The sequence below is a fragment of the Chelon labrosus genome (assembly GCF_963514085.1).
Source record: "Chelon labrosus genome assembly, chromosome: 1".
NCBI lineage: Eukaryota > Metazoa > Chordata > Actinopteri > Mugiliformes > Mugilidae > Chelon > Chelon labrosus.
Window position 1 is genome coordinate 15,201,860 of NC_140337.1, and position 18,743 is coordinate 15,220,602.

Below are 18,743 nucleotides of genomic sequence, written 5' to 3' on the forward strand. Positions count from 1 at the left end.
AATGAAACTTTGGCCTCAAAACAGTTTTACCTGTGCTCAAAATCAAACACTGCTCTCAAATAATAAACAAATTGCTCAAAATGACATACACTATCAAGCAGTCAGTAAACAATGCACCAAAAAATAGAAAACACATTGTTCAAAACATATAGTTCTCAGGGAGAAGTACATTTTTAATCTCAAAACAAATTTCATATGTTTCTGTCATTATACAAAAAGCTCAAAATTGATCAGAAATTACTGTTTTGCTCTTTGCATTTTTTTTGTTCTTCCTCCTTCTTGTACCCTTGTTTTTACAGTGCTGTACCCTGCATCTCAAAAACTTCATCTCTGTGATACTGTAATTCTTGTTCTTTGATGATATGAACCTGTAACCAGTCGAAATCTATTGAGCAGTCAGTACTGAAAACAAATGGAAAGCACAATGTTCAGGGCCATACAATTTGTTTATTGTACCATATACAGCCAACAACATGGTCTATGATTGTTGCTCGAATTTCATCGGATATTTCCACTCTTTGTCTTCCTCTTCCTCTTCCTCTTCGTCCTCCTCTTTCTCTTCCTTGCCCTCCTCCTCTTTCTCCTCGTCCCCCACCTCGCATACGCACTCGTCCTCGTCCTCTCACATAAATTCTTCTGTCCATTCTCACACTTTCTCATTCCCACCTTCAACAACCTGTTTGCTCTCTGAACTGGCTTATATTGGTTGTCACATCATTTGAAAGAAGTGAAATCAATTTTGACTGATTGTGTTCAATCAATGACATTTCTGCTCTCTTTATATGTAATTGTTGCCACTTGTGTTTACCAGTATGGATGACATGTGCATTAGAGTGCAGAATGTGTTTTAAGAATGAGAATGTGTTTAGAGTTTTGCTAAACCATGTGAAATGGTTTAAGGTATTGACAACAGACTGAACAGTTAGCTTAATGAGTTCAAGCAACTGAGAACTTTCTTCAGCCAATGGATTTTAGTGTTTTAGCAACTGAGAAAAACTGTAATGAAACGAGAGAAACTGAAACTTAAGTATCGATCTCATATGGAAATGTTTAAAATCCCCCACCCCCCTGGCCCCTACAGACCCCTGAAAAGAAGAAAAAAAAATGCACTAAAGGGGAGAAATGTTGTCTTATTTTTGTATTGTACTTCCTAAACACTTCCTTACATTATTTATAGTATTTGTTGTGGAGTGATAATTTTGTACACTTTGTTTATTTAAGAAAAAAAATCGAGAAAGAATTAAGTGCAATAAAGGGAGAGATTTAGTGTTTTACTGTAGTTTCTGAACACTCTGCCTGAAAAATAATTTGTTTTTATTTGTGCTCAAGTGAACATTTTGTCTTGTTTCTGAACAAAAACTTTTATTGTGATAAAGTATTTTATAGCCTATTTACTTATAAACTTTACCCAAATTCTGTACTGAATTTTAAGTGATTAATAATCCGAAAGGCAAATCACAAAAACACTTAAAATGTCATGAAAATTCATTCAGATTTAGAATGATTCAGATTGATGGTGCATCCACCTTAGTTAACAGTATCGGTATCGGCGATACTGGCCCTGTATTTACTCGGTATCGCACACTTCTAGATAGATGGATGGATAGATACTTTACTCACCAGTAGCTTCATCACATAGAAACAGATGTGAAAGATATTACAATTTATATAATCTAATTTATATACATATAATACTGTGGTATCAGCAATGACCACAGTCCAGTATAAAACAGCAGGCCAACATACTTTACTTGTCGGGTGATACTTAAAGGCACCATGTATCTGAACACCAGTGTTTGACACGGTTAGACACTTGTAAGCACAGGAAGTCTATTGAAAAGCTTTGTGAAGTTGAACGATCAGATTTGCGAATTTGTAATACAATCACACAAGTTCAGATTGCCTGGTACGCATTTATGACCCCGCAAATTTGCACACAAATTGTTCTACGCATTTGTGAATCTCATGTTTAGCGTGTGGATTATGGAACACACATTTGTGACCGTTTTGAAACTAATTTCACTCACACCTCGCCCTCGTCGTTTACAATTTGTAGGCCTACTTCCTTATTCCAACAGGTGAACAGCCCAAATGTATTTCACGGCAACACTCGCTAAAGGTATGCAAATTTCGAAAAACGAAATGTGTCGTAATCGCATTATGGTAAATGGCCTTGCTTTTATATAGCTCTTTTCTACCTATTGGTACTCAAAGCGCTTTACAGTCATAGACACATCTACCCATTCGCTCACACAAGCACTCACACATTCACACACCAGTGCCACACACTGGGAGCAGCTGGGGGTTCAGTGTCTTGCTCAAGGACACTTCGGCATGTGGCACATTCCGGGGATCGAACCGCTAAACCCTCTGGTTCGTGGACAACCCGCTCTACCTACTGAGCCACAGCCGCCCCGCATTAGATAATTTTTGATATACCATATTAAAACAGAAAATTATGTTGGGTTACATATTTGAGGATTGAAATGAATTTACTTACCGTATTGGGCGGCTAGGAAACCACCATGAAAATAATGACATAATGATGAAAGTCGTCGAAACTCAATTCTGTTTTGTCTTTTCTTTCTGTGACTCTTCGTCTCTCTGTACAGAAGATCAACCGGTTCTTTGATAATTGTGCATGTAGTGCTCACGTGATACGGTGCTCCCCACCTATCAGGTTTCCGATGACTGTGCTGAGGAGGAGAACGACGAGAGTTGGGAAAGCAGAGACGTCGCAGTTTTTTGGATTACAGGATCGGAGTGGTGACTTTAATATTTGGCATCCAAAAAATAAAAATAAAAAAAAAATAAAAAAATGACATTAAAAAGAAAAGTTTTGAAAAAGGAAACATTGGCATTGAAACATTTGTACTGAAAACAGTTGTATTGGCATTGAAACAAGTATTGGCACTGAAAAATAGAAACTAATTAAAATAATTAAAATCTAAAAATCTTATTATTTTATTTTCTTTGGATTTTATTGTATTTTTCAATGACAATCTTCTGATTTTTTCTTCATATCACTTTTTTTTCAGTGTCACTGATTTTCAGTTTCAACTTTCTGTCACTGTTTTGGCGTCGACAGGGAGGGGTCCGAGGGGACGGGCAAGTAGAGCGTGGTTTGCATATAGGCCCAATTTGCATATCTGCATCCTGGAGAGTGGAGAAGTGCTGATGGCTGCCCATGCACTCCAGTGAGACAGACAACAAAGACGTAGTGAGTGAAATGCAGTTTTATGTTTACGATAACGTTTGTTTTTGAGACAATACGTTAGCAGTTGGCATATAAAGACAATTTCTGTCTAGAGTCTAGCCTGAAGGGGCGCTAACGTTTAGCAATGTGGCTAACGTTTGGGTAGATACTTTACTTACCAAGATATTAAAGTTATATAATCAAATGTATATACAGTGGGTACGGAAAGTATTCAGACCCCTTTAAATTTTTCACTCTTTGTTTCATTGCAGCCATTTGCTAAAATCAAAAAAGTTCATTTTATTTCTCATTAATCTACACTCAGCACCCCATCTTGACAGAAAAAAACAGAAATGTAGAATTTTTTGCAAATTTATTAAAAAAGAAAAACTGAAATATCACATGGTCCTAAGTATTCAGACCCTTTGCTGTGACACTCATATTTAACTCACATGCTGTCCATTTCTTCTGATTCTCCTTAAGATGGTTCTGCTCCTTCATTGGAGTCCAACTGTGTTTAATTAGGTCATTGGACTTGATTAGGAAAGGCGCACACCTGTCTATATAAGACCTTACAGCTCACAGTGCATGTCAGAGCAAATGAGAATCATGAGGTCGAAGGAACTGCCCAAGGAGCTCAGAGACAGAATTGTGGCAAGGCACAGGTCTGGCCAAGGTTACAAAAGAATTTCTGCAGCACTCAAGGTTCCTAAGAGCACAGTGGCCTCCATAATCCTTAAATGGAAGAAGTTTGGGACGACCAGAACTCTTCCTAGACCTGGCCGTCCAGCCAAACTGAGCAATCGTTGGAGAAAAGCCTTGGGGAGAGAGGTAAAGAAAAACCCAAAGATCACTGTGGCTGAGCTCCAGGGATGCAGTAGGGAGATGGGAGAAAGTTCCACAAAGTCAACTTTCACTGCAACCCTCCACCAGTCGGGGCTTTATGGCAGAGTGGCCGACGGAAGCTTCTCCTCAGCATAGAGTTTGCCAAAAAACACATGAAGGACTCCCAGACTATGAGAAATAAGATTCTTTGGTCTGATGAGAAATGAATAGCATTTTAACAAAAACAAACTAATTTCATTCACAATTTTACAACACGCTATGGCAGTTAATGGATCAAGTCCAAAGACATAGTCGAGAACAACTCAAGAAACTAAAATAACAATACTGATAAAAGGCATGTCCCAGCATTATTTGTGAGTTAACTCAACATAGAACTTTATTATACTTTACCATAATATTGTTCCTCTTATATTACTGAAAAAATAAAACAAAACAAATCCTACTGCCATAAACTGTATCCGTTAAATGATTTCAGCAGTAAGAACTAAACACACAGTCAAAGGTTTTTGGTAAAATTGATGCGTCACTCTGTGAATAGGATTATAATTTTACATTTTACATGGTAACCCATGGTAGAGGAATGAGAGTGCAGTATGGTGTTTGTTATTACACCTTGTAATGAATAATTCAAGAAAAAACAAGCAAATACAATACATCAGATAAATGTAGTAAAATAAAAAAAAAACATTTTTTCAAAATTCTGAAAAGTATTAAATCTGACAGATATCAGCGATAAGAAAATAGTTATAAAAAAAAACATGCAAATGACAGAAGGGAAAAAGAACAAGTATGAACAATAAATGATGGCTGAACTCTTTGCTTTGGTATTAAACATGTTTAAAATGAGCTAAGTCCTCTTTCCAGTGTAAAAACATCTGTGCTACTACTTTTTACATCAGAAATGATTGCATGTGTGTGTGTGGTTTCCCCTCTGATTGCTTATAAGCAACTATAGAATCAGCTTCACTTAAAGTCACTGGGTTGAGACTCTTGGACTGGGACATCCAGTTGCTCCTCAGTGTTTGTGGACAGTCTCATAAACATGGTGCTGATGTCTTCTCTTCGAAACATCCCCTTCAAGGGCACCTCTGAATTCCAGTTTCGAGTCTTGGCGAACTTGTAAATACATCCAAAGAGATCGGGAAATAAAGCCGTTATATCAACTTGGGCAGCATCCTCAGCACTGTGAACAAGAAGGGAAATGTTATTACAGAGTAGTAAGCTCACACTACGGTGGCCTGGAGGTGCAAATCAACATTACAAAACATAAAACACTTTTACAAATTCTGAAACAAATTTACATTTCAGAAAACAAAACTACAAGTCTTAAAACAAAATTACATTTCAGAAAACAAATTTACATTTTAGAAAACAAAATTACATCTCAGAAAACACATTTACAAGTTGCAAAACAAAATTACAATTCAGAAAACAAATTTACAAGATGCAAAACAAATTTACATTTCAGAAAACAAAATACAAGTTGTAAAACAAAATTACATTTCAGAAAAAAAAATTACAAGTTGTAAAACAAAATTACATTTCAGAAAACAAATTTACAAATTGCAAAACAAATTTACATTTCAGAAAACAAAATGACAAATAACATAACACTTTTACAAAGACCAAAACACTTTTACAATATCTGAAACAAATTTACATTTCAAATTTGTTTTGCAATTTGTAAATTTGTTTTCTGAAATGTAATTTTGTTTTACAACTTGTAATTTTTTTTCTGAAATGTAATTTTGTTTTACAACTTGTATTTTGTTTTCTGAAATGTAAATTTGTTTTGCATCTTGTAAATTTGTTTTCTGAATTGTAATTTTGTTTTGCAACTTGTAAATGTGTTTTCTGAGATGTAATTTTGTTTTCTAAAATGTAAATTTGTTTTCTGAAATGTAATTTTGTTTTAAGACTTGTAGTTTTGTTTTCTGAAATGTAAATTTGTTTCAGAATTTGTAAAAGTGTTTTATGTTTTGTAATGTTGATTTGCACCTCCAGGCCACCGTATCACACATCTCTGCTTTGCACAGCAACTTAGAATGGGTTTACTCCTTTGTGATGTTTTGCGTAGTCTTTACTGCAGCTGCTCACTTAGTTTTGAATTGATCAAGTAAAAAAAGTGTCTGCCACTTTCAGGTCAGTAACTATGAGCGCGACCCTTGGTACTCTTAGTAATGGCATTCATCTCGGTATATGAGTTACTATTAAGAGGTGTATAAGGTGAATAAGGTTGTAGGGCATTGAAGGCCTAAGTGGAAAATGCAAGGCCCACCACTGCTTATACCTATGCATCATGACTAGGGGATATTCCAAAGAAGGATTTTCCAGAACTGACCTGGCTTTTAGGACTTAAAATTTTGTCTGTTTTTTTTTCTGTACTATGTAATACGTCATCGTGACTCTTTAAAAAAAGAAATGGCATAATTTTGATTATGTATAATTTAACTTACTAGTGCTCGTGGAGGTTGCGTATGAAGCGTAGTAACCCCAATGTGTTTTCAGAGTAAGGTTTTTTTTTGCCATCCATCTTCTGAACCAGCTCTTGAGGAAACTGAAAAAAAAAAAAATAAAACATAAAAAAAAAAACCTATAAAACACAGTTTACAAGAAAACAACTGAAATTCAATTTGGAAACACTGAAGTTAAAGCTGTTATAATGCAATGTCACCTTTTGTTTCCACTGTGTGAAGGATCCATCCCCAGCACATTTTTCTAGACAGGTAATGAGTTCCTGATCAGGATTCATGTACTTTGCCACCTCATCTCTGTTACCAATCTTTTTCAAGTATTCAACTCGCCTGGAAAAAATGTTTGAATTATGCTTCATGAAATGTAAAATAGAAAAATAATTGCATGTTATTTCTCTATAGGAGCAAGGAATCATTGTTTGTTCTGTGTGTCCCGTCAACCGTTCATCTGATCTACTGACACATCACAAGTCAGACAGGTCATGAGAGGCAGACATTATTAATGACATCTCGGCGGAAATGATCAACAGATTTCAAGTTACAGATCAATTAGCACCCTATGAGGAACTACTGGCAGCGATGGACGTGTTTTACATGTGAAGACGGTCACTATGGGAAACAAATCCTCCACCGACCATCACACTATAGAAGTTGGTCAACACAGACGGCATGATAGCTTTCAAACCTTTCAAGTGAAAATTAAAAGCTGACTTTCTGTTTGACTTTACTTAGCAGTAGCTGTCTAGGTTCCTCAGGACAGCAGCAACATGCCACAGTATATTTTGCTGAGTGCAAAACCATGGCCTTATGAATTTTGTTGTGTTATTGTGTCATGGATGGTCTTGGAAGCTACGGTATGTCAGGACAGGTTGGAATGAGTAGTTCTCTTCAAGCTTCAATTGACTCATTCCAGCATGTGTTGAACAGGCACTGCATGATATTGATTGACTATTTTTCCAAATGCCAATGCAGTATGTATGAGTGAAAGTCAAGAACAAGAGTGTAACCAAAGCAGGGAATAATAGTGTTTCCTGGTTGGTCCTGGATGACATTATATCAGAGGTTAGGTAAGAGTTAGAAGCTCTGTCCAGAGTCAAAGTGAAACCAGAACTTCAGATTGTTTTCCAACAGTATAAAAACCAATCTGTAAGTCAGTCAACGTACTTTTCACCACTCCAGAAGAAAGGATGGCTCAGGCATTCTTCCACCTTTGGTCTCATCTTTGGATTTATATTGATCATACCCTCGATGAGGTCCTTTGCCACCACATCTTGAACATGATCCAGAGAGTAATTCCCCTCATAAATGTTGTTCTCACACTTATAGGATCTGTCACCGAATGGATGGTGTCCTCCAGAGAGGATATAATAAATCAGCATTCCTGCCACCTTAAAAATTAACACATCATTCTATCAGTATAGGTATTTTGTCACCAAATCTATTTTTTTTGTGAGGCAGAAAACAAACCTGTACATCAGTGCTTGACTTGTATGGTATGTTGGCTTCATCTTGTAAAGTCTCGCTGGCCATCCAGCATTTTGTTCCTGCACTGGCGGTACGCAAAGTAGTTTGGCCTTTGAGTAACCGTCTGCTTATGCCAAAATCAGCTAATCTTGCCTTCCCGTTAACATCTGCAAGACAAATTATGTAGAAAAAAACATGAAACAATAATGGTTATGGTCATTACAGAATAAAATCCTGATGCTTTTGGAGAATTTAAGTTTTAAATTCTTACCAATCAAAACATTCTGTGGCTTCAGATCTCTGTGGAGAATTTGAGGATTTTGATAGTGAAGCACTCTCAAACTTTCAAGAACTTGTTTGATAAGTTCCTTTATCATCGGCACATGATCTACATTATTATTTTTGATATATTCTTCCAAGGTGTATTCACAGAGTTGAAGACCAAGATATCCAAAGTTCTCATCCTCTGCAGCATCGACGTATCGTACAATAGATGGATGGTCAAGTTCTGGAAGTCGTAGAATTCCTTCCTCGTTCTTCAGGACCTCGTAGTTGCTTTTATACATTCTCTTAATTGCAACTTCTGTTCCATCGTCTCTCAGTCCCAAGAAGACTTCAGTACCATCGCTTCCCTTTGCGATGCGGAATTCTGCATCTTTCACATAAATAAGACTCCTAATTCTGGTTACTTTACTTGTGGTATCAAGCTTCTCTAGTTTTTCCTTCCACCTCTTGCTAACTGGTACCCGTCGTCGCTTTCCTGATGATTCGGCTGGATTGCCCTCACTTTCTGAGTTGGGATTCCTGAAGAAATTTTTCAGACATCTGAGCTCTTCTTTCAGCTTGTCATTAATTTTCATGTCAGCCGATGTCAGTATGTCCTCGGGCACTGAAGTGATTCCCACTGACGTAAAAATGTTAGCCACATGCTCAACTGAGAGCAAGTTGGCAAAAATGCCATATGCGTAGACTTTAATGTCAGATAGATACGGGCCTTTTACAATAAGAGCAACTGATTTGCACAAGTTCTTTGTAAAGATGGAATCCCAGCCAGTTCTGCCTTTTGTTTTCTGTGTGATGACGTACAATGTTTGTAGAACAGCTTTCAAATCAGTGGTGAACTTTGGCTGCGCCGGCAGGCAAAGTTCTTCCGCGAGATGGGGAATAATAGCTTGTGCTTGCTCATTTGGTATGTCTTCCATTGTGCAGAAAACTGCATATAAACTTTCAACTGCATTCATTATATGTGTCTTAGGGATCTTTGGGAATCTACTGACTGCACTTGCAATGTAGGTTTTCATATTCTTTGTCTCCTTCAACCATTTAATACTTCCCTGGCTGTATTTTTCTTTAACCTGGCCAATAACAGTGAAGGGCATTTCAGTCATGGTCAAATGGAATTGAGGATGCTCTCGTAGCATGTCATTGTTAAATTTTCTGAACACTTCTTCGGGTGGTTCTGATTGCACAGCGATTTCCAAATCAACAAAATATTTACATTTGGAGCATAACTCATCTCCTTTGGATGCCAAGTTATGAATCATCGGAGCTATTTTTCTGTTGAGAATCAAATGATCAGGGTGAGTCATAGGTAGCAGTGTTACCAACGCACCAGCAGAGAGAAGCACTTTCATGACATCTTCCCTGTCGTTGAGGGCAGCAGTTTGCAGTGGTGTGGGGAGTACTTCCATGGAAAATGGCTGGAATTCTATGGGATTCCCTCCATTTACATTAGCTTTAGCTTCAAGCAGTTTCTCGACAAAGACAAGTGGTGATTTGGACACTGAGACATAATGCAAAGGTTTAAAGCAGTTCTGGGAAAGACTATCTGGGTCTGCATCCTGACGCAGAAGGTACATAAAAATGTCATAGTTGTGACTTACAACTGCAGCAGTCAGTGGAGTGAAACAATCCCCCCACTCTTTGCAGGGGTAAAGTTTATTAACATTGTTGTTCTTCAGTAATTCATTGAGCGTCTCAAGGTTGTCATTAATTACACACTGTATTACTGGATGTGTTTCTGTCACTCGGGGGAATTCTGTCATTGTCACTGTCGCTGTCTGTCTGAAGATATTCATTTCTCTGCTTCAGATTACCTGAGAAGAAACAAAGTCCCGTTATTATAATTGTGATCATGATGGAGTTATTTGCCATCTTTAAATCTAAGAATCAAAGCTTGAAGTACGTTCTGTTTAATTTTCAATAACAATATCTAAATAATTTCAGAAGCCCTTATTAAATTTTATTTGTTGCCAGCAAATGTTAGATTCAAACTGAAGGCACCAATATCAGGAAGCCCCAAGCAGTTGCCTACTTTGCCTCTGCTCGTGATGATGACCAAGTCATAATGTCATGGCTGTTTGGAGTATATACATACACAATAACTTCACATAAACCATAAACCGTGCGTTTTTGTATTTTACTAACCTTTTAGTTCAACAATAAATCATGAACTAGTGTTACAGAGTGGGCTTAATTGGCTTTAATACATATTCATCATTTTATAAATTAGTTTTTCATTTCATTTCGTTTTCTACATTTCATGACTGTGCTCCTGGCGTTACCTTTCAGTTTGTGGTTTGTCCTAATGACTACAACTCCATGAAGGACATTTCGTTTATTTGGGCGGGAATTCATAAAGCCAATCAATGAATAAAGCCTGAACACGGAACAATAAGGAGTAGCACAAACACAGCGGAAACTCCTTCAACCAAACAAGCTGGGAATGTAAAAAAAATAAAAAAAAATAATTAAATAAATAAAATTACGACATGCTGTTTATTGAGAAAAGCCGACTGAGAACTTGATTTAGACACAAATAGTCGAGAGAACAAGTTGCGGGACTACAAATAATTTAACATTTTAGATATAACTTGGCACACAGAGAGTGCCACACCTTGCCCTCACCTTTTACAGTTTGCACTTCCTCAATCAAACAGGTAAACAGCCCTAAGGTACAAACTTCAAGGCAACTCTCGCTAGATTAAAAAGTTATGAAGTTATGCAAATTTCGAAAAACAAAATGTGTGGTAGGAACAGGATGAAATAACATTTGATGTACCATACTAAAATGGTAAATTATGTTGAGTTACGTGTTTGAGGATTGCAAGGAACTTGACTCACCGTATTGAAGCTGGGCGGCTATGAAAGCAAGAAAATAATGACTTAAACACAAGGATGAAAGTCGTCAAAAGTCAACATGCTCTTCTTGTCTTTTCTTTCCGTTACTCTTCGTCTCTCTCTCTCTCTGTCCGTCTCCCCTTCTGTCTCTCTCTCTCTCTGTCTGTCTTTCTCTGTCTCTGTCTCTCTCTGCTCCTCCCAACATTGCAGTACTTCCTGCACTTTCAAGTTATATCTCTGTTATTGGACTGCACTAAAAAAAAAGTTTTGGCAGAGGATTATTGTTTGCCCTGTCCTGTTCAATCTAATCAGCTATTTCCTGTTTTAACTTCAATCTGACAGTGAAGATACTTTTTAATTCAGTTATTTTAAACATAAGAATACTAATTTATGCAGCAATGAGATCCCAGTTCCCTCATCATAACGAAGTTAATTTAAAGATAGTTTGGTTTCTTTGAAGGTAGTCATTACCTGCAGCAGGTGGAGTTCGACACACTCATAGTGTTACAATTATTACAGCAGTAATAAATGTAATACTGTAACACTTCAAGTAATAGTATCAGTTTTAATTGTATGCTATATTTAGAGTATTATAGCCCCTTTAACTCTCTATGAGCAATGAGCATTTACTGAGGAAACATGAGGAAGCAAATTACTTTGGAGTTAAGAGAGAAGGACGAAGACGAGACCCTGGAGACACGTGCAGACGCGTGCTACAAGTGGAGAAGCAGAAGGAGTTTGCTTTTCTGTGTTTCTGTGTTACTGTGTGATGTAACATGCTAAAATAAGTCGCACACCAGTAAGTCCTGTGTGAAGCTGGGGACACACTGCACAATTTTCACAGTCTTTACAGATTTTGAAAAGACTAGGAGTGCACACTAAGAGACTGCCTTCAGCAGACGACTGCATGACGACTAAAAGCCTGGGGATCACACATTTAACAACTGCGCCTGATGAGGGATCACAGACTACATGATTTGTCATAGCTACTAAAGCCAACTGAACGCATCAAACCCTCGTACACACTCTGCGGAGTGCGTCAGTTGTGGTCTGCACAGCAACCTACATTATATAGGCACTCATGTTCCTGCCACGACTTGATTGACCTCTCGTCCATTTCTATGGTCCAGGCTCGTTTTGTCACCACTCTCCTGCTCTTGCTGTTCGCTTTTGTTGCCGCTACTTCCTGTCGTCTTTCGACGCAATGTCCCGTGTCCCACGTGTTTGACTGACTGTGACTGAGATCGTGTCGGGTCTGTGACCCTCACACACTAACAGATTTTTGTGCCAACTGCCCATGCCGACTGTCCCCAACTGGTGCAGACTTTGCCCAACTGGGAATTGTGGTTAAAATCTGGCAAAAAAATAAAATAAAAATCTTGTAGTGTGTCCTCAGCTTTAGGCAAGGTAAAGAAAAAAAAAGAAGAAATAAAATCAGCTACAATCATCGTAATGATCAATGGATGGATACTCAACTTTACAGTATATGATTAGTAACATTAAGTATTCTCAAAACAATATTTTTTTTGTAATGCCATTCACTCAATGAATAGAAGCACTTTTAGACTGTTGAGTTTCTCTAAAAAGAATTTGGCAAACACCCTTTTTTTTCTTTTAACGTCATGCTCTTGCAAGCCGCAGTAATGGTTGATTTTTCTAAGTAATTGCAAAAATCAGTTCAGAACTGGTAGTGGATCTGCAGTCTTCTGTTTATGTACATCTTTTGTAGCTGATCAACATTCAATATTTTCAAAGAACAGAATGAAGGACTAAACCAAAAAGCAAAAAAAAAAAAAAAAAGAAAGCCTCTCGACTGATCGGTGTATATGTGACAGTTAAAATCTCAAAAAATGAGACGAAACACACTTTTCAATCACTTACAGATTTATTTAGATAGTTGCAATACGATTCACTGAATAGAGAAAAAAAGTGACTGAAGGTTACCATTTGACAACCAAGACGATATCTGCCAAACTCCTTTGCAACCGTTGACACAAACTAGTTAAATCATCTTTAACAAGTGCAAAGATGTATTCTGATTTTTGTGACAAAAAATAATTTTCATCATCAGTTTGCTTCTTCGAAATGACTAGCATTTTAACAAAAACAAACAAATTTCATTCACAATTTCACGACATGCAATGGCAGTTAATGGACCAAGTCCAAAGACATAGTGGAGAACAACTCAAGAAACTAAAATAACAATAACAAAAAACAAAACAAAACAAATCCTACAGCCATAAACTGTAACCATTAAATGAGTTCAGCAATAAGAACTAAACGCACAGTCAAAGCATATAGAAGTCATTCTTAAGTATTGTCATTTTCAGAATATTTCTTTTGGTAAAATTGATGTGTCTGTCTGTGAACAAGATTATAATTCAAACTGCAGTACATGGTAACCCACGGTAGAGGAGTGAGAGTGCAGTATGGTGTTTGTTATTACACCTTGTAATGAATAATTTAAGGATAAACAAGCAAATACATCAGCTCAATGCAGCAAAAAAAAAAAGAAAAGAAAAATAATTAATTTTAAATCATGTTCGAAAGTATTAAATCTGACAGACTTGACTTCTATCAGCGATAAGAAAATAGTCATCAAATGACAGAAGGGAAAAAGAACAAGTATGAACAATAAATGATGGCTGAACCCTTTGCTTTGGTATTAAACTTTAAACAACTGGGGCACCCAGTTGCTCCTCAGTGTTTGTGGACAGTCTCATAAACATGGTGCTGATGTCTTCTCTTTGAAACATCCTCTTCAACGGCACCTCTGAATTCCAGTTTCGGGTCTTGGCAAACTTGTAAATACATCCAAAGAGATCAGGAAATAAAGCCATTATATCAACTTGGGCAGCATCCTCAGCACTGTGAACAAGAAGGGAAATGTTATTACAGAGTAGTAAGCTCACACATCTCTGCTTTGCACAGCAACTTAGAATGGGTTTACTTCTTTGTGATGTTTTGCTTGGTCTTTACTGCAGCTGCTCGCTTAGTTTTGCCTTGAGCAAGTAAAATGCATGCTCCAACTTTGCATTTGAGCTTTTATCCAATCATATTTCAGCCATCACACGTTTCTGGAGTCCAAGAAATCTGCCTGGGCCTTCACAATTAAAACTGCAGACGGCCTAAGTTTGATATACATTGTAATGACGCTGTTCCTTTAACTCATCACATTTCAAGTTTGTATTCTTAGGCCTTCTCTGTGGCCTACGGTAGCGTCAGCGTTTTGTCGTCCTCTGACTGGAGGGTCGGAGAGCTGCTCCATTTAAGCCAAGCTAGTGGTTCATGTTCATCTGTTGCGAGCTGCACAACCAAATCATCTCCCTTAATACTATGAGCGCTACTCTTGGTACTCTTAGTAATGCCATTCATCTCGGTATATGAGTTACTATTAAGAGGTGTTTTGAATAAGGTTGGAGAGCATTGAAGGCCTAGATGGAAAATGCAAGGCCCGCCACTGCTTTTACCTGTGCATCATGCCTAGGGAATATTCCAAAGAAGGCTTTTCCAGAACTGACCTGGCTTTTAGGACTTATAATTTTGTCTGTTTTTTCTGTACTATGTAATAAGTTGGCACAACCCTTTAAATAAATAAAGCATCATTTTGGTTTTGTATAATTTAACTTACTAGTGCTCGTGGAGGTTGCGTATGAAGTGCAGTAACCCCAGTGTGTTTTCAGGGTAAGCTTTGTTTTTGCCATCCATCTTGTGAATGAGCTCTTGAGGAAACTGGAAAAAAAAAAAAAAAAAAAAAAAAAACACATCAAAAAAAGCATAAAACACAGCTGATAAAAAAAAAAAAAAGAAAATGAAATTTCATTTGGAAAAATTGAAGTTTAAACTGTTATGATGCAATGTCACCTTTTCTTTCCACTGTGTGAAGGATCCACCCACAGCACATTTTTCTAGAGAGGTAATGAGTTCCTGATCAGCCTTTCTGCAGTTTGCCACCTCATCCCTGTTACCTATCTTCTTCAAGTATTCAACTCGCCTGAAAAGAACAAGAGTGTAACGAAAGCTGTGAATAAGAGTGTTTCCTGGTTGGTCCTGGATGACATTATATCAGAAGCTCTGTCCAGAGTCAAAGTGAAACCAGAACATCAGATTGTATTCCAACAGTATAAAAACCAATCTGTAAGTCAGTCAACGTTTCTTACTTACTTGTCATCACTCCAGAAGAAAGGATGACTCAGGCGTTCGTCCACCTTTGGTCTCATCTGTGGATTTTCACTTATCATACCCTCGATGAGGTCCTTTGCCACCACATCTTGCACATGATCCAGAGAGTTCGTCCCAGTATAAATGTTGTTCTCACACTCACAGGATCTGTCACCGAATGGATGGTGTCCTCCAGAGAGGATGTAATAAATCAGCATTCCTGCCACCTTAAAAAACACATCATTCTATCAGTATCAGTATTTTGTCACCAAATCTGTTGTTTTTGTGAGGCAGAAAACAAACCTGTACATCAGTGTTTGACTTGTATGGTATGTTGGCTTCATCTTGTAAAGTCTCGCTGGCCATCCAGCATTTTGTTCCTGCACTGGCGGTACGCAAAGTAGTTTGGCCTTTGGGTAACCGTCTGCTTATGCCAAAATCAGCTAATCTTGCCCTCCCGTTAACATCTGCAAGACAAATTATATAGAAAAAAAAAACATGAAACAATAATGGTTATGGTCATTACAGAATAAAATCCTGATGCTTTTGGAGAATTGAAGTTTTAAATTCTTACCAATCAAAACATTCTGCGGCTTCAGATCTCTATGGAGAATTTGAGGATTCTGAGAGTGAAGCACTCTCAAACTGTCAAGAACCTGGTGGATAAGTTTCTTTATCATCGGCACATGATCTACATTATTATTTTTGATATATTCTTCCAAGGTGTATTCACAGAGTTGAAGACCAAGATATCCAAAGTTCTCATCCTCTGCAGCATCGACGTATCGTACAATAGATGGATGGTCAAGTTCTGGAAGTCGTAGAATTCCTTCCTCGTTCTTCAGGATCTCGTAGTTGCTTTTAGACATTCTCTTAATTGCAACTTCTGTTCCATCGTCTCTCAGTCCCAAGAAGACTTCAGTACCATCGCTTCCCTTTGCGATGCGGAATTCTGCATCATTCACATAAATAAGACTCCTAATTCTGGTTACTTTGCTTTCATCTGTGGCAACAAGCTTCTCTAGTTTTCCCTTCCACCTCTTGCTAACTGGTACCCATTGTCGCTTTCCTGATGATTCGGTGGTGTTGACATGGAATGGCTTTACATTTGAAGCTGACACCACAACAGGAACGGTTGTTGTTGGATCAGTTAAATTGGAAACATCATTACATGGGTCTTCTTGCCTGTCTGACTTTTCCTTGTTTTTCTTCTTCTTCTTCTTCCTTTTCTTCTTTTTACTGGATTCGGGTAAGGCTGGAATGCCCTCATTTTCTGAGTTGGGATTGCTGAAGTAATTTTTCAAACGTCTGAGCACTTCTTTCAGCTTGTCATTCATTTTCATGTCAGCCGATGTCAGTATGTCCTCGGGCACTGAAGTGATTCCCACTGACGTAAAAATGTTAGCCACATGCTCAACTGAGAGCAAGTTGGCAAAAATGCCATATGTGTAGACTTTAATGTCAGATGGATGCAGGTCTTTTACAAAAGGAGCAACTGATTTGCACAAGTTCTTTGTAAAATTGGAATCCCAGTCAATTCTGCCTTTTGTTTTCTGTGTTATGACGTACAATGTTTGTAAAACAGCTACCAAAAAATCAGTGGTCGTTGGCTGGGAAAGGTCTGCTAGGAGATGGGGAATAATAGCTTGTGCTTGCTCATTTGGTATGTCTTCCATTGTGCAGAAAACTGCATGTAAACTGTCAATTACCCTTTTCACATGTGTCTTAGGGATCTTTGGGAATCTACCTACTGCACCTGCAATGTAGGTATTCACATTCTCTGTGTCCTTTAACCATTTAATACTTCCCTGACTGTATTTTTCTTCAACCCGCCCAGTAACAGTGAAGAGCAATTCAATCATGGTCATATGGTTCTGAGGATCCTCTCGTAGCATGTCACTGTTAAACATCTCCTTTGGATGCCAAGTTATGAATCATCTGAGCTATTTTCCTGCTGTGGATCAAATGATCAGGGAAAGTTATTGGTAGTAGTGTTACCAATGCACCAGCAGAGAGAAGCACTTTCATGACATCTTCCCTGTCGTTGAGGGCAGCAGTTTGCAGTGGTGTGGCGAATACTTTCATGGGAAGTGGATGGAATTCCATGGTATTCCATCCATTTACATTAGCTTTAGCTTCAAGCAGTATCTCCGCAAAGACAACTGGTGCTTTGGACAGCGAGACATAATGCAAAGGTTTAAGGCCTCCTTGGGATCGAATATCTGGGTCTGCACCCTGACGCAGTAGGTACATAAAAATGTCATAGTTGTGACTTACAACTGCAGCAGTCAGTGGAGTGAAACAATCCCCCCACTCTTTGCAGTGGTAAAGATCATTAACATTGTTTTCCTTCAGTAATTTCTTGAGTTTCTTGAGGTTGTCGTTAATTGCACACTGTATTACCGGATGTGTTTCTGTCACTTGGGGCACTGTCAGTTGCAACTGCGTGATGATATTCATTTCTCTGCTTCAGATTACCTGAGAAGAAACAAAGTCCTGTTATTATAATTGTGATCACTGATGCCTCACAGCAAGAACGGTTCCAGGTTCGAATCCATGGGCCGACTGGGCCTTTCTGTGTTCAGTTTGCATGTTCTCCCTGTGTCTGCTTGGGTTCTCTCCAGGTACTCCAGCTTCCTCCCACCATCCAAAGACATGTTCCTTAGGTTAATTGGTGATTCTATATTGGCCGTAGGTGTGAGTGTGTGTGGTTGTCTGTCCAATAAGTGTTAGATTCAAACTAAAGCCACCAATATCAGGAAGCCCCAAGCAGTTGCCTGCTTTGCCTCTGCTAGTGATGATGACCAGAGGTGGTCATAATGGTATGGCTGTTCGGAGTATACATACACAGTATGTTTACATAAACCGTAAAGAGAAGAGTGTTAATTCTACTAACCTGTTAGTTCAATAATAAATCATGAACTAGTGTCACAGAGTGGGCTTAATTGGCTTTAGTAATACATGTTTATCATTTTATCAATACGTTTCGTTTTCTACATTTCATAACTGTGTTCCTGATGTCACCTTTCAGTCTGTAGTTTGTCGCTGTCCGAAAGACTACAATCACATTAAGGACATTTTCAGGAAGCAACGTTTGTTCATTCTGGTGGGAATTCATAAAGCCAATCAATAAATAAAGCCTGAACGCGGAACGATAAGGAGAAGCACAACCACAGTGGAAACTCTTTCAGCCAAACAAGTTGGAGATTTAAAAAATAATTTTTTTTAGGCTAAAAGAAAAATTTTAGATATAACTTGCCACACAGAGAGTACCACACCTTGCCCTCACCTTTTACACCTTTTATTTGCACAGCTCTAAGGTACAAACTTCACAGCAACACTCACTAGATTAAAAAGTTAGGAAGTTATGCAAATTTCCAAAAAAGAAATGTGTGGTAGGAATAGGATGAAATAACATTTGATGTACCATATTAAAATAGTAAATTATGTTTGGCTACATGTTTGAGGATTGCAAGGAACTT

The 18,743-nt window shown here is 38.0% G+C and overlaps 1 protein-coding gene across 1 annotated transcript; it reads right to left on the minus strand.

The window, feature by feature from the left end:
* Window positions 1-5,005: 5,005 nt before the first annotated feature.
* Window positions 5,006-8,840, minus strand: LOC311491360 (serine/threonine-protein kinase/endoribonuclease IRE2-like; the record flags this gene model as incomplete). Its single annotated transcript, XM_084549265.1, has 4 exons — window positions 5,006-5,225; window positions 7,681-7,904; window positions 7,984-8,147; window positions 8,252-8,840. 4 exons carry the CDS (start codon window positions 8,838-8,840, stop codon window positions 5,006-5,008), a joined length of 1,197 nt encoding a protein of 398 aa, XP_084405391.1.
* Between the last annotated feature and the right edge of the window lie 9,903 nt (window positions 8,841-18,743).